At 36.8% G+C, this 13430-nt stretch overlaps 1 protein-coding gene across 2 annotated transcripts in view; it reads left to right on the forward strand.

Moving 5' to 3' along the window:
- Positions 1-13430, forward strand: part of CEP135 (centrosomal protein 135) — a 74517-nt gene that overhangs the window by 12985 nt on the left and 48102 nt on the right. For both annotated transcript variants that reach the window (XM_018049480.1, XM_013964641.2), the window contains 4 exons: positions 1678-1806; positions 3932-4147; positions 7166-7231; positions 9632-9770. In XM_018049480.1, coding sequence (XP_017904969.1) covers positions 1678-1806; positions 3932-4147; positions 7166-7231; positions 9632-9770 — 550 coding nt within the window. The remainder of the gene's footprint in view (positions 1-1677; positions 1807-3931; positions 4148-7165; positions 7232-9631; positions 9771-13430) is intronic.

Below are 13430 nucleotides of genomic sequence, written 5' to 3' on the forward strand. Positions count from 1 at the left end.
CTTGTAAGTCTTCATTTTCCTGACTCACTCTGCAGTATTTGACATTATTGATCATTTCTCTTTGAAACTCTACTGTGGCTTCATTTTCTTTTGGTTTTCCTTTTCTTGCCTCTTTTTTTAGCCTCTTATAATATCATCTTTGCTCTTTTGTCTGCCTGCTCCCTAAAATATCACCGATCCCCAAGGTTCTTTGACTTCTCCTCTCCATGTTTTCTCAGATAGTCTCGTCTACTCTCTTAGTTTATTACCTGAATGTTAATGACTCCCCAGTCTCTCAGGCTGACACTTCTCTGCTGAGTTCCATTCTGATATGCCCAGCTTGACACTGGCATTTCCACTTGGATGAATGGTGTCTGTACACATATGCCTAGTGCTGAACTTTCCAGCTTCTGTCTCACATTTGTTTCTCCTCCTGTATCCTCAACTTTGATTGGAAGCTTCAGTATCCACCCAAGCCAGCATTCTGTAGTCTTTATATATCTCATTCTCTGCCTGTCACATACCACTCACCATGTTCTATCAGTTCTTAAACTTACGTATTCTGTTCTGTCCCGTCCCACTGTTTTTTAGGCTCTAATCATCTCTTGTACGTTCCTACAGTAGGTCTCCTTGCTTCTGGTCCTATTCTTATCACATTCACCCTTTAGTCCTGAATAATATTTCTCCCTAGTGAAGTATACAGTGCTTACCCTAGTTAGTTCCTGCCTAATTCTTTGGACTCATCTCCAGCTGTTAATTTCCCTTGCATGTTATAATTCAGTCATACCGAGTCATTTCTGCTCCCTTAAACATACAGTGTTGCCTTGTGCTTCCCTGTCACTGCCTGGAATATCCCTCCTTTCTTCTCTGCCTAGCATATTTTATAACTATGGGCTTCTTTATTCCCTTGACTACTTTGGTACTGTATACCTGTTTCTATTATTGTATCATTGAACAACATATTAAAGCAGTTATTGGCTTACTTTCTTGCTTTTCCTGTAAAGCTGTGTGTTCCTGAAAGTAAGGGATCATGTTTTGTTCATCTTTGTATATTTAGAACTGTGCTCAATAATTGTTTGTTAAATTGAATACTTTGTTTTTGTTTTCATTTTTTTTTTTGAAAAGAAAACCAAAGTTTGAAAGTGTGTGTGTTTTTCTAGATTCTTGCGTGGGAATTCATGGTTGGTAGTGATGTTTTTGGTTGTATATCTTTTTTTCTACATAATAGATAGTAAAGCAAATTCATTCTGGCCTCATATCCTTTTTAATACTGAGTTTCAGTAGCAAATCACTTCCTTTTTGTTTTATATTCATTTGTTTATCTCCCATTTATTTCACCAGGCACTGAAGTAGTTCAGACTCAGTTCCAGGACTTAGTTTCTTTTTGTATAAACATTGCCTAATCTTAGAGGAGAGAAGAAACAAAACATAAAATTGGAAAGAATCGCTTCAATAAAAATACTTATGAAACCTGTGTTGACAATTCTTAGGTTGAGATTTTGTGTATATTTTTGCTCTGTATAAATGGATCTCATAATACCATTTATGTGTCAGTAACATATATGAGTGTTCATCTTTTGTATACATCGTGGGCCATAAGAAAAATGGAAGTATATTCAAATAAACATTTGTCCAGTGTTAATCATTTCAGTTCAAAACCATATCTTTGAAAATGATAGCACAGCTTTATGCTTTCAGATTGAACTTAGAGAACGAGAGATAGAACGACTGTCGATTGCACTGGATGGGGGTCGCTCCTCTGATATCCTTTCTCTGGAGACTAGAAATAAAGCCAACGAAAAGCTTATTGCTCACTTAAATATTCAGGTAATGACTTATAATTATTTCACTGAGCATATAAAGTTGTAAGTGTTTTTAATGGTCTTTGGGTTTATAAAGGTGAAAGGGTGGTTTAGTTGGGTGTTATCTACAGCAGAAAAAATTTCATAGAGTCAGAGTATCCAAAATTGGGTACAGCTGTTGAAAAATCTTGTTTTTATATTTAATGAGGTGTAGGCATTGATATACCACAGTGTTACGTGTTTAAAAGAAGAGAATAAACTATAGGTAAAAAGTAATCCTCAATTTGCTTTAAAAATTGTGTATATGCATTCAGAGAGAGAAAACACTAGAAGAAACTATGCCAAAATACACTAATAAAGGTTTATCTTTGTGTGGTGACATAGTCTTCTCTATGATTTTCTCAAAAATTTTCAGAATTTTTTCAAAATTTGTATTTATAATATAAAAAATATTATTTTAAAAATAAATATAAAAATTAAACCTAGAGTTTCTATTTAACTCTGTAGTAGTTTGCCTTGCCATGCATTTGACCTAAGAATGAAAGAGCAAGGGACTTCTGTGAAACATGACAAATGACCTTTAGAAAATTTTTTTTAAACCGAAGTATAGTTGAGTTACAGTGTGTGTTAGTTTCTGGTACGCAGCAAAGTGATTCAGTTATCCATATTATGTGTGTAATATTTTCCATATTCTTTTTCATTGTGTTTTTTGTTTGTTTTTGACTGCACCGGGTCTTCTGTGCTGCACGTGGGCTTTGGTTTCGATGGTCGGGGCTGCTCTCTAGTGGCAGCGTGCAGGCTTCTTGTTGAGGTGGCTTCTCTTCTTGCCAAGCTTGAGCTCTAGGGCACACAGCCTTTAGTAGTTACAGCAGGTGGGCTCACTAGTTGCATTTTTCAGGCTCAGTTGCCCCATGGCATTGTGGGATCCTAGTTTCTGGATGAGGGGTTGAACTAGTGTCCCCTGCTTTGGCAAGTGGATTCTTAACTACTGGACCACTAGGAAAGTCCTTCCATTGTGTTTTATTACATGTTATTGAATATAGTTCCCTGTGCTATATGGTAGGACCTTGTTTATTTTATACACAATAGTTTGTATCTGCTAATCTCAAACTCCTAATTTATCCCTCCCCAATCCCCTCTCCCCTTTGGTACCCATAAGTTTGTTTTCTGTGTCTTTGAGTCTGTTTCTGTTTTGTAAATAAGCTCATTTGTATTTTTTTTATTCCATATATAAGTGATATCATATGGTGTTTGTCTTCTTTCTGACTTCATTTAGTATGATAATCTCTAGGTCCACCCATGTGTCTATAAATGGCATTATTCCATTCTTTTTATGGCTGAATAATATTCTATTGTACACACACACGCGCGCACGCGCGCGCGCACACACACACACACACACTACATCATCTTTATCCATTCATCTGTCATGGACATTAGGTTGTTTCCATATGATCTTTAGAAATTTAGATATCACTGCTGCCTGGACTGCAGCCAGAGTAGATTAAGTCCCAAATATTAGCAAAGCTCTTGAGCAGTGCTGTTCAGTAGAAATAGGATATGAGCCACATATGTCATTTAAAATTTCCTAGTAGTCTGATTAAAAAAAGTAAAAACAAAACAAGTGAAATTAATTTAATAATGTATCTACTTAAATATATCCAAAATGTTATCGTTTCAACATGTAGTCGATGTTGTCAAATATCATTGGCGTATTGTACTATTTTTTTGTACTAAGTCTTTGGACTCCTCTTTGTACTTACAGCACACCTCTGGACTAGCCATATTTTAAGTGCTTAGTAGCCATATGCAGATGCTAGTGGCTACTGTATGGTACAGCACTCCAGACTAATATTATCATCATAATGGTAATCTTGTCATATATTTGAACTCTATGTTGGCTAAAGGTTAACACAAATTTCTTACTTATCCTTTCCTTCCTTGCTTTAAAACTGAAGACTTATATATATTTTTACTAAACCACACATCAGCAGTTTTGCAAATCAAGACAATATAAATTTGAAAATGTAAAATAGCTGGAGTTTTAACTTTCAGTATTTTAAAAAAACACAGTATTTTGTAATATTTTGAAAGTTCAGTATTTGATAATTTTCCAATTTGTTAATTTATGAATTACAAATTCAATTTAGGTTGACTTTCTTCAGCAAGCTAATAAAGACCTGGAAAAGCATATACAAGAGCTTATGGAAACCAAGGAAACAGTAACATCTGAAGTTGTTAATTTAAGTAACAAAAATGAAAAACTCTGCCAGGAATTAACTGAAATAGACCAGCTAGCGCAGCAGTTGGAAAGACATAAAGAAGAAGTGCTCAAGACTGCTGACAAAGAACTTGAGGAAGCAAAGGTACATCTAGGCTATGGGGGTGCTTGTTAATTCTCCTAGAGAGGAGTGAGCTCGAGTTCTTTTGATATCCTATCCAGGTCTTTTGGTTTGTTTTGTAATTCAGGTTTTTTTAAGTGTTATTTACATGCTCTAAATGTTTGCACTTTGTCCAGTTGTTCGCGTGTCTTTCTGAAGCACATCTATTCTCATGGCAGTTCTCCAGATTCCTTCCTCTTTTCATTCAAGATTTTCATCTGTCCTTTCTCTGCATTATGAGCAGGCTTCTGAAGTTTGTCCTCTAGGTCATTATATGCTCACGAACCCTTTAAAGGTATTTTTTGAAACTATGTATGTCCTTGCACATTTTTAAGTTGGAAGCTAACATTTTTCATCTTTAAATAGATGCAAAGGATATAATTTCTAATCAGTTGTAAAGATTGATTTCTTAAAATAAGATTGTCATATTGTTCGTATAAATATAGCCAGTAGAATCCGTATGACCCTTCTTGAAATCCCCACAAAATTTTATCTAATAAGATAATACATATTTTTTATCTTATTGTAACGTATTTTATGCTTGAATATCTTTTTATGATAACTATCAAATGTCTCTGCAATTAAAAACATACATGAATTGAAATTTTTTTAATTTAAAAATATCCTGTGACTATAAGGTTCAGAATGTTAGCATTTTCCTGTAAAACGTGTTATTATAATTATTAGTAGTCAGTGGATCAAAGTGACAGATGTAGCACAAATGTCGGTAAATACTTATCAAATAAAAAAGTAAAATTGTACTGAAAATACATCTTTTAGAAAGATACAGTGGGAGAAAATAGCATCTTAATTAAAGGCTTTGACCAGCCCCAACATTTCAGGTGTTGTCTGGTACTTCAGGAATTTTTTTATATGTAGAGATAGAGTATGAAATTAGAAGCTTGCCTTTCTTTTGAAAAATGGGCAAAAGGCAATTGTGGAAGGGTAGGTGGGAAAGAAGAATTCACATAATACCTAGACCACAGGTTTTCAGGTAGATAATTTTTAAGAAGGATATTTGCAAATTAAGAATCCAGATATGGATTTCATAAAACTGTATGTATATGATAGTTTTGCATAATATTGAATAATCTTTATATTATCCCAAGCATGAGTATAACCTATTAATAATTTTAAGATCACTACTTTACATCAACTAAATAAAATAAATTAATCTTATACAGTGTCATCTCCATTAATTAGTAGAATAGAAAGAAACTACCTCAACATAATAAAAGCCATATGTGAAAAGCCCACTGCTGCCGCCGCTAAGTCACTTCAGTCGTGTCCGACTCTGTGAGACCCCATAGCCGGCAGCCCGCCAGGCTCCCCCGTCCCTGGGATTCTCCAGGCAAGAATACTGGAGTGGGTTGCCATTTCCTTCTCCAGTGCATGAAAGTGAAAAGTGAAAGTGAAGTCGCTCAGTCGTCCGACAGCTAACATCATACCCAGTGATGAAAGACTGAAACCTTTTCCTTTAAGATTAGAAACAAGACTAGGATGTCCATTCTCCCTACTTCTGTTCAACATAGTACTGGAAGTCTTGGCCAGAGGAATTAGGCAAGAAAAAGAAGTAAAAGGCATTCAAATGGGAAATAAAGAAGTAAAGTTTTGTTTCCAGATGAGGTGATATGTGTAGAAAACCCTAAAGATGCCAGTAAAAAAACAACTAATAAATTCAGCAAACTTGCAGGATACAAAATCATTGCGTAAGAATCTGGGTGCATTGCTATATTAAAATCCAAAAAGAAAATTAAGAAAAGAATCCTGTTTACAATAGTGTCAAAAAGAATAAAGATCTCAGGGATAAACTTAACCAAGGAGGCAGAAGACTTGTATACTGAAAACTATAAAACATTACTGAAAGAATTTAGAGACAGAAATAAATGGAAAGATACCCTGTGTTCATGGATTGGAAGACTTTATTGTTTGAATGTCCCTACTACCCAAAACAATCTACAGATTCAGTGTGATCCCTCTCCAGATCCCAGTGATATTTTTTTTTACAGAAATAGGAAAAAAAAAATCCTAAAATTCATATGAATCTCAAAGGACCCAGAATAGCCAAAACGACCTTGAAAATGAAGAAAACATAATTAGTGCAATTTTCTTAAATTGTTTATTTTACCAGGTCTTAGTTGTGGCATGTGGGATCAAGTTCCCTGACCAGGGATCAAACCTGGGCCCCCTGCATTGGGAGCATGGAGTCTTAGCCATTGGGCCACCAGGGAAGTCTCAGTTAGTGGTTTTAATTTTGCTTTTGTGACTTTAGTTTCTTTGCAGTATTTCTGTATCTCATTGCTTTCCTTTTCTACTTTCTTTTGCATATTCTGTCATGTGTGCACAACATACTGAACACAGTTTCACATGTCACATTGGCAGTAGTCAAGAATGACAACTTGTCTCAGTAAAAGATTCCTGTTAGGTCATAATATTGTAATCCTGGCATTCAGCACTCTTAGTTGCCATTCAGAGGATCCAGGTGGATCGTCTCCTGGATGAGGGCATGGCAACCCTCTCCAATATTCTTGCCTGGAGAATTCCATGGACAGAGGAGCGTGGTGGGCTACAGTCCATGGGGTAGCCAAGAGTTGGACACAACTGAGTGACTAAGCACAGCACAGGTTGATAGTAGTGGGTGGTGAAAGAGCAAATAGGACAGGAAAGTCAGGAAATGGCAGGGCCGTAAGAAGAATCCTAAAAATCAAGGCTCAGGAAAAGTCCTACAAGTATACAGACAGAAGAAGATTTTCAAGGGGCTCTCTTATTGCACATGTCACAGATAGGTCCCTATAAGCATTCAGGATACCAGAAATTGAAGAGAAACCTAAACTTTGCCTCCTCTTCATTGAAGCTGAGGCATAGAGCTGGCTTAAGCTTTAGCTCTCACTGATGACAGGGAACATAAATTACTCAAAAATGACTTGGCCTCATTTTCACTGTCACTTAGTGTTAAGTATTCTTGACTTTTAGGTATGTACCTAATAAGCTTTTTATTCCTAGAAAGAGATTAAAAAAAAACTTTCTGAAATGCGGAATCTTGAAGAAACGATGGGAAAACTTCAACTGGTGAGTAGGTTTTGTATTGAATTGCCAGAATTTTCATTAAGGAAAATTTTATGTTTTATTTTACATTTTTTTACTAATTATAATTTACCTATCATAATATTTACTGTTTTAAGTGTACAGTCCAGCAGTTTTGGTATAGATACAAAGTAGTGCAGCCATCACTACTAATTCCAGAACATTTTAATCACTCCAAAAAGAAACCTCATACCCATTAGCAGTCACTCCTCATTTTCCTCTGCTCAACCTCTGACAACCACTAATCTGCTTTCTGTCTCTGTCATCTACAGTTTGCCTAGTCTAGATATTCTGTGTAAATGAAATTATATAATATGTAACCTTTTATGTGTGACCTCCTCTTAACCCATTGTTTTCAAGGTTCATGGGTATCATAGCATGTGTCATTACTTCTTTTTTATGGCTAGTAATGTCCCATTGTATTACATATATGGTTACATTTATATTTTATAATTCTTTTTTTGTATTTCTAGAAATTAAAAAAAATTTATTGTAATAGAATTGATTTACAATGTTGTGTTAGTTTCAGATGTACAGCAGAGTGAGTTAGTTATAACATACATATATCCACTCTTTTTTATAGATTCTTTTATATATATAGGCCATTACAGAGTACTCAGTAGAGTTCCTTGTACTATACAGTAGGTCCTTATTAATTTTCTATTTTATATATAGTAGTGTATATATGTCACTCCCAATCTCCCAATTTAGCCCTCTCCTTGCCTACCCCCGGCTAACTGTTAGTTTGTTTGCTACAGCTATACCTGTATATCTGTTTCGTAGATAAATTCATTTGTACCCATTTTTTAGATTCCATATATAAGCAATTCCATATGATATTTGTCTTTCTCTCACTTATTTCAGTCAGTATGTATATTTGTATATTTCTTTAATCTTATATAGAATAGGTAGCAAGTTACACTCAAATTTGGAAAGCCTGTTAGGAATTTTATATTATTTAAAATGACTTCATGACTCATCAGTTTACTAATATTAAAACTAAAAACTGATAATTACTTGATAAAATGGTTGACCTTTATTTTTAAAAAACTCAATTTTCTTTTAATTATTTTGCTTGGCAGTACAAACCATTTTACTAGTCATATTGTTCATTCTGGTGGTCTTCAAATGAGAAAACTAGTAAGCATCCCAGCATAAACCTGGATGTAGCCTAACCTAGATATAATCTTATAGTCTAGAACTGGCAGAAAGAATGTCTTGCGTACAAGTAGAAATTCCTAGGTGGTCACCTGATAGATTATTGATAATTTTTTAATAGCTTGTTAAATTGGATGAGTCTCCATTAGTATTGGAAACAAAGACTAGTACTAACTTCCAAGTTTTCTCATTAATTATACTCTTTACAGTGTAGTATTCTGGTGGCAGTCATGAGGCAAATTAAAAAGTGAAGCCTTTTGTGATACACTGGCTCACAGTAGGTGTTCAGATACTTAACTGGTTTTTGTATGTTCACTATGAACAGTGTATCACAATGACTTTCTGTTTTATCCAACTACTTTATCAGATAGTCCATTCAGCTGAACACTGAATAATTAGCTAAACCTGCTAGATACTGTCCACTCTTGAGTTTCATAGATACATAAAATTGTCCCATGAAGTCATGAAATGTAAAGTAGATGTTTTGATGATGTTTTCACTATAGTGTAAGCTCCGTGAGGACAGGAATTTTTGCTGTTTGTTCACTGCTGTTTGTAATGCACACTGTTTGCAGTTGTATGTGATTTATAATATTGTCTCTGAACTGTGACCAAGTTTCAATATTGTTGCCTGACAGCAAGATGTAGTTACTTTCTGACCTTTCTTATTTTTTCCATTGGTATTACATTTTATGTATTTTTAAGATAAATGCTGACAATATTATTAACTAACAGTTATTAAGTACTTGCCATGTGCTAGACACTGTACAGAGTGTTTCACATTCATAGAATCAGCCATAGATGAATCATTCATAGATGAACCCTCAGTGTCCAGGTGCTGGTTTTATCCCCATTGTGCGGGTGAGACTGAGAATAACCCTGTACTTATGTATACCTGTGGTAGTCTTAGAACACCGTCTTTACTTTTGCTTTTCTTTAAACATAAAAACGGTTAAAAATTTTTTATTGAACAAGTCGTATTCACTTTTTTGAAAGACAATGTGCTAAACAAAAGAAAATAAAATCCAATAATTCTACTACTTTAGAAAGGAACACTGTTGAGTTTGGGTTTTATGATGCTTTTAGCCTCAATTGAGAATTAACTTTAATTGAAATGATATATATTTGACTGACTAAAAGTATGTGTATGTGAATTACTCTTAAATAAATGTGTTTTCGTGTTTTGTAAAGTTGCTAGAAATCTTAATTTTAGTATTAAAATTTTCAGGAATTAAGCTTATGTCATAAAGAAAAGGAGAGACTGAGTGATGAACTCCTTATAAAATCAGACCTGGAAACTGTTGTTCATCAGCTTGAACAGGAAAAGCAAAGACTTAACAAAAAAATTGAAAGTTTTGCAGTTACAGGTAAAATATAAAATGTTAATAACTTAAAAAGTATGATTTCCTCTTAATGTTTTATTTTTAGTAGTAGATGATATTTCTTTTTTATTTATTCATTCAATAAATATTTGTTGAGTGTTTGCTGTGTATCAGAAACCAGACCTAGGCACTGAGATATAGTAGAAAATCTCTCTCCCTCAAGGACCTTACCTTTTATATTCTGACTAGTTGGTACAGGGAACCCCGATTGAATATTTTCCAGTGTAAATTTATCTTTCTTTGAGACACATGGTAATAGAATCAAGTCTATGAGGAACACCGTTATGAAATAGTGGGAAATTGAAGTACAGAATCTTTTTAAGTAAATGCAGTTTTATCACCTTCAGGTACACACACACTCTTACACACTTGAAATAGGCTAACTTTCTGCCAGGTACCTTATCCTAAATGAATTGGTTTAAGGAACATGTAAGAATTCATTCATTCATTTGACAAATGTTTATGAGCCTGTAGTGCTGAGATACATAAGGTAAATAAGATACACAGGCCCACTGCTCTTGTGGAGGCTTTAATCTAGTTAGGGAGACAAACTGGTAGCACATAAGTGAACAAATTAATTTCAGTTGGTAAAGGCATTAAATAAAATGGGAGGGTATGCTACAGATCAGCTGATCAAAGGGCTTAGTGATGGAAACCAAGCCATATGACAATCTGGGGCAATTTTCCAGGCAGAGGGGATGGCAAGTGCAGAATCCTGGTGCCATCAAACTCCATGTGTCTGAGGAAGTGAAGGAAAGCCAGTATGCTATTTTAAGAAGATGCTGTATCCTAGGCTCTTTAGCATCTATGGGATTAATCTATCTGACCCCTTCTCTGCTTAACCAGCTGTATGACTTGAGCATGTTACTCAACGTTGCTTCAGTTTCCCTATCTGTGTGGTTAAGATGGCACCTAACCCAAAAAAGATTGTTACGAGGATTAAATGAGTTCATATATTATTAAAGTGCTTAGGGGATGCTGGGAGGGGTTGGGGGCAGGAGGAGAGGGGACGATAGAGGATGAGATGGCTGGATGGCATCACCAACTCAATGGACGTGAGTTTGAGTGAACTCCAGGAGCTGGCGATGGACAGGGAGGCCTGGCGTGCTGCAATTCATGGGGTCACAGAGTCGGACACGACTGAGCGACTGAAATGAACTGAACTGAACTGAGGCCTACATTAGAAGGTTTGCAATTTTACTTCCTTTCATGCTATCTCTATCCTGCCATTTCAGCATAATCTTTCAGATACCTGAAACTCCCTTGTTTCTTTGTTTTGAATGCATCCTCCTACCCACAATCCAGCCATGGATCAACTAAAACATTTACTCGTGAGCAGCTAAGCACTGCTTGCATGTGCCCCAGTTGAGTTCAGTTCAGTCACTCAGTCGTATCCGACTCTTTAAGACCCCATGGACTGCAGCACACCAGGCCTCCTTGTCCATCACCAACTCCTGGAGTTTACTCAAACTCAGTTCCATTGAGTTGGTGATGCCATCCAACCATTTCATCCTCTGTCGTCCCCTTCTTCTCCTGCCTTCAGTCTTTCCCAGTATCAGGGTCTTTTCCAGTTATTCAGCTCTGCACATCAGGTGGCCAAAGTAGGGGTTTCAGCTTCAGCATCAGTCATTCCAGTGAATATTCAGGACTGATTTCCTTTAGGATGGACTGGTTGGATCTCCTTGTAGTCCAAGGGACTCTCAAGAGTCTTCTCCAACACCACAGTTCAAAAGCATCAATTCTTCGGCGCTCAGCCTTCACAGTCCAACTCTCATACCCACACATGACCACTGGAAAAACCATACCTTTGACTAGACGAACCTTTGTTGGCAAAGTAATGTCTCTGCTTTTTAATATGCTATCTGCTAAGTCGCTTCAGTCGTGTCCAACTCTATGCGACCCCATAGACGGCAGCCCACCAGGTTCCTCTGTCCCTGGGATTCTCCAGGCAAGAATACTGGAGTGGGTTGCCATTTCCTTCTCCAATGTGTGAAAGTGAAAAGTGAAAGTAAAGTCACTCAGTTGTGCCCGACGCTTAGCGACCCCATGGACTACAGCCTACCAGGTTCCTCCGTCCATGGGATTTTCCAGGCAAGAGTACTGGAGTCGGGTGCCATTGCCTTCTCCGAATATGCTATCTAGGTTGGTCATAACTTTTCTTCCAAGGAGCAAGCGTGTGCCCCAGACAGTAGCAATAGCATTGGAAGTTACATGGTCCCGAACCACAGTGCCCCTTTCAGTGAGATATGGAGATCTTACTCTATATTCCTTACTGTTTGATCTCCCACTCTGCAGGGAACATATAAACCCATTCTGAGTAGATGATCTTACCTCAGTTTTCCTAAAAGAACAAGCTGTCAGGGAGGCATTCCATGTTTCCTGTCCCCAGATCTTGAACCTGTCCACCCTTATCTTCCCTGTTAGAGCAGAGCCATTTGGCTTTTATGAAAGGCCACTGCCTCCATCTGTTCTCTAGGCAAGAGATTCTCCAGGCAAGAATACTGGAGTGGGTTGCCATTTCCTTCTCCGTTTAACACCTCAGTCCACTCCAGTTCGCTTCTCTCCTCTACTTCACCAATAAAACTGCTCTCGTTAAGGTCACCTGTCACCTCCATTATGCTAAATACAGTGAATACTTCTCATTCATCAGTTTATTTGACTTACTGTTTAAGGCGTTTGCCCATTCCTTCAGCTCTCTTGCTTTCTTAACCTCTCTGGTCACTCCTTAGAATGAATTCTGCTATTCATCCTCTGGATTGTATTGCATGCTGTTCTTTTGTGACTCTTGTCCTGCTACAGTTAGAATAATTGTTTGACCTTGGGCATGTTTTTCATACTTGTATTCTTAGCTCATGCTGGACATACAGTAAATGCTCAGTAATTATCTGTCAAATGAATGAAAGAAGATTGTAAGTGAATCTGAATATGTCTTGAAAATCACTTCATGCTTTTGAATTGTAAGGAACATCAGTTAAATTAGAGTGAGCTGTACAAAATTGCCAATATTAGGCAACTTTTGGCTTCCCAGGTGGTCCTACAGGTGAAGTACCTGCCCGCCAGTGCAGGAGACATGAAAGATGGGGGTTCCATCCCTGGGTTGGTAAGATCCCCTGGAGGAGGGCATGGCTACCCACTCCGATATTCTTGCCTGGAGAATCCCGTGGACAGAGGAGCCTGGTGGGCTACAGTCCATGGGGTTGCCAGGAGTCAGACACGACTGAAGCGACTTAGCATGCGTGCACATGCACAGGCGACTTTTGACTCCTGAAAAGGTAATTTCTATGGTAAACGTGAGTAATTCCGCTTGTTTGAGGAAAGACTAGTTGTTTTGTGTATACTATGTTAAATTTAAGCTTAATGTTAAAGTCACACATATTATAACCAGTTTTAACAGGTAAATTTTCTTATAGTGCATTTTCAGGTCACCAGAGAGTAAGTGCCATGTGATAATTTATTGTTCACTGTGTAGTACTAAATAGTACTCAGACTGTATATGAAAAAGCAGCACTTGACTTACTGGATTTATTTAAACTTTTAATACCATTTTTGGGTTTTTTTTCCCTCTTTCAGCATTTACCTCTTTGATATTTGGCAGTTGTAGGTGATATGCAAAACAGCTAATGATTTTTAGTAGCTTTCATTGTA

The sequence above is a fragment of the Capra hircus genome, chromosome 6 (genome assembly GCF_001704415.2).
Source record: "Capra hircus breed San Clemente chromosome 6, ASM170441v1, whole genome shotgun sequence".
NCBI classification, from domain to species: domain Eukaryota; kingdom Metazoa; phylum Chordata; class Mammalia; order Artiodactyla; family Bovidae; genus Capra; species Capra hircus.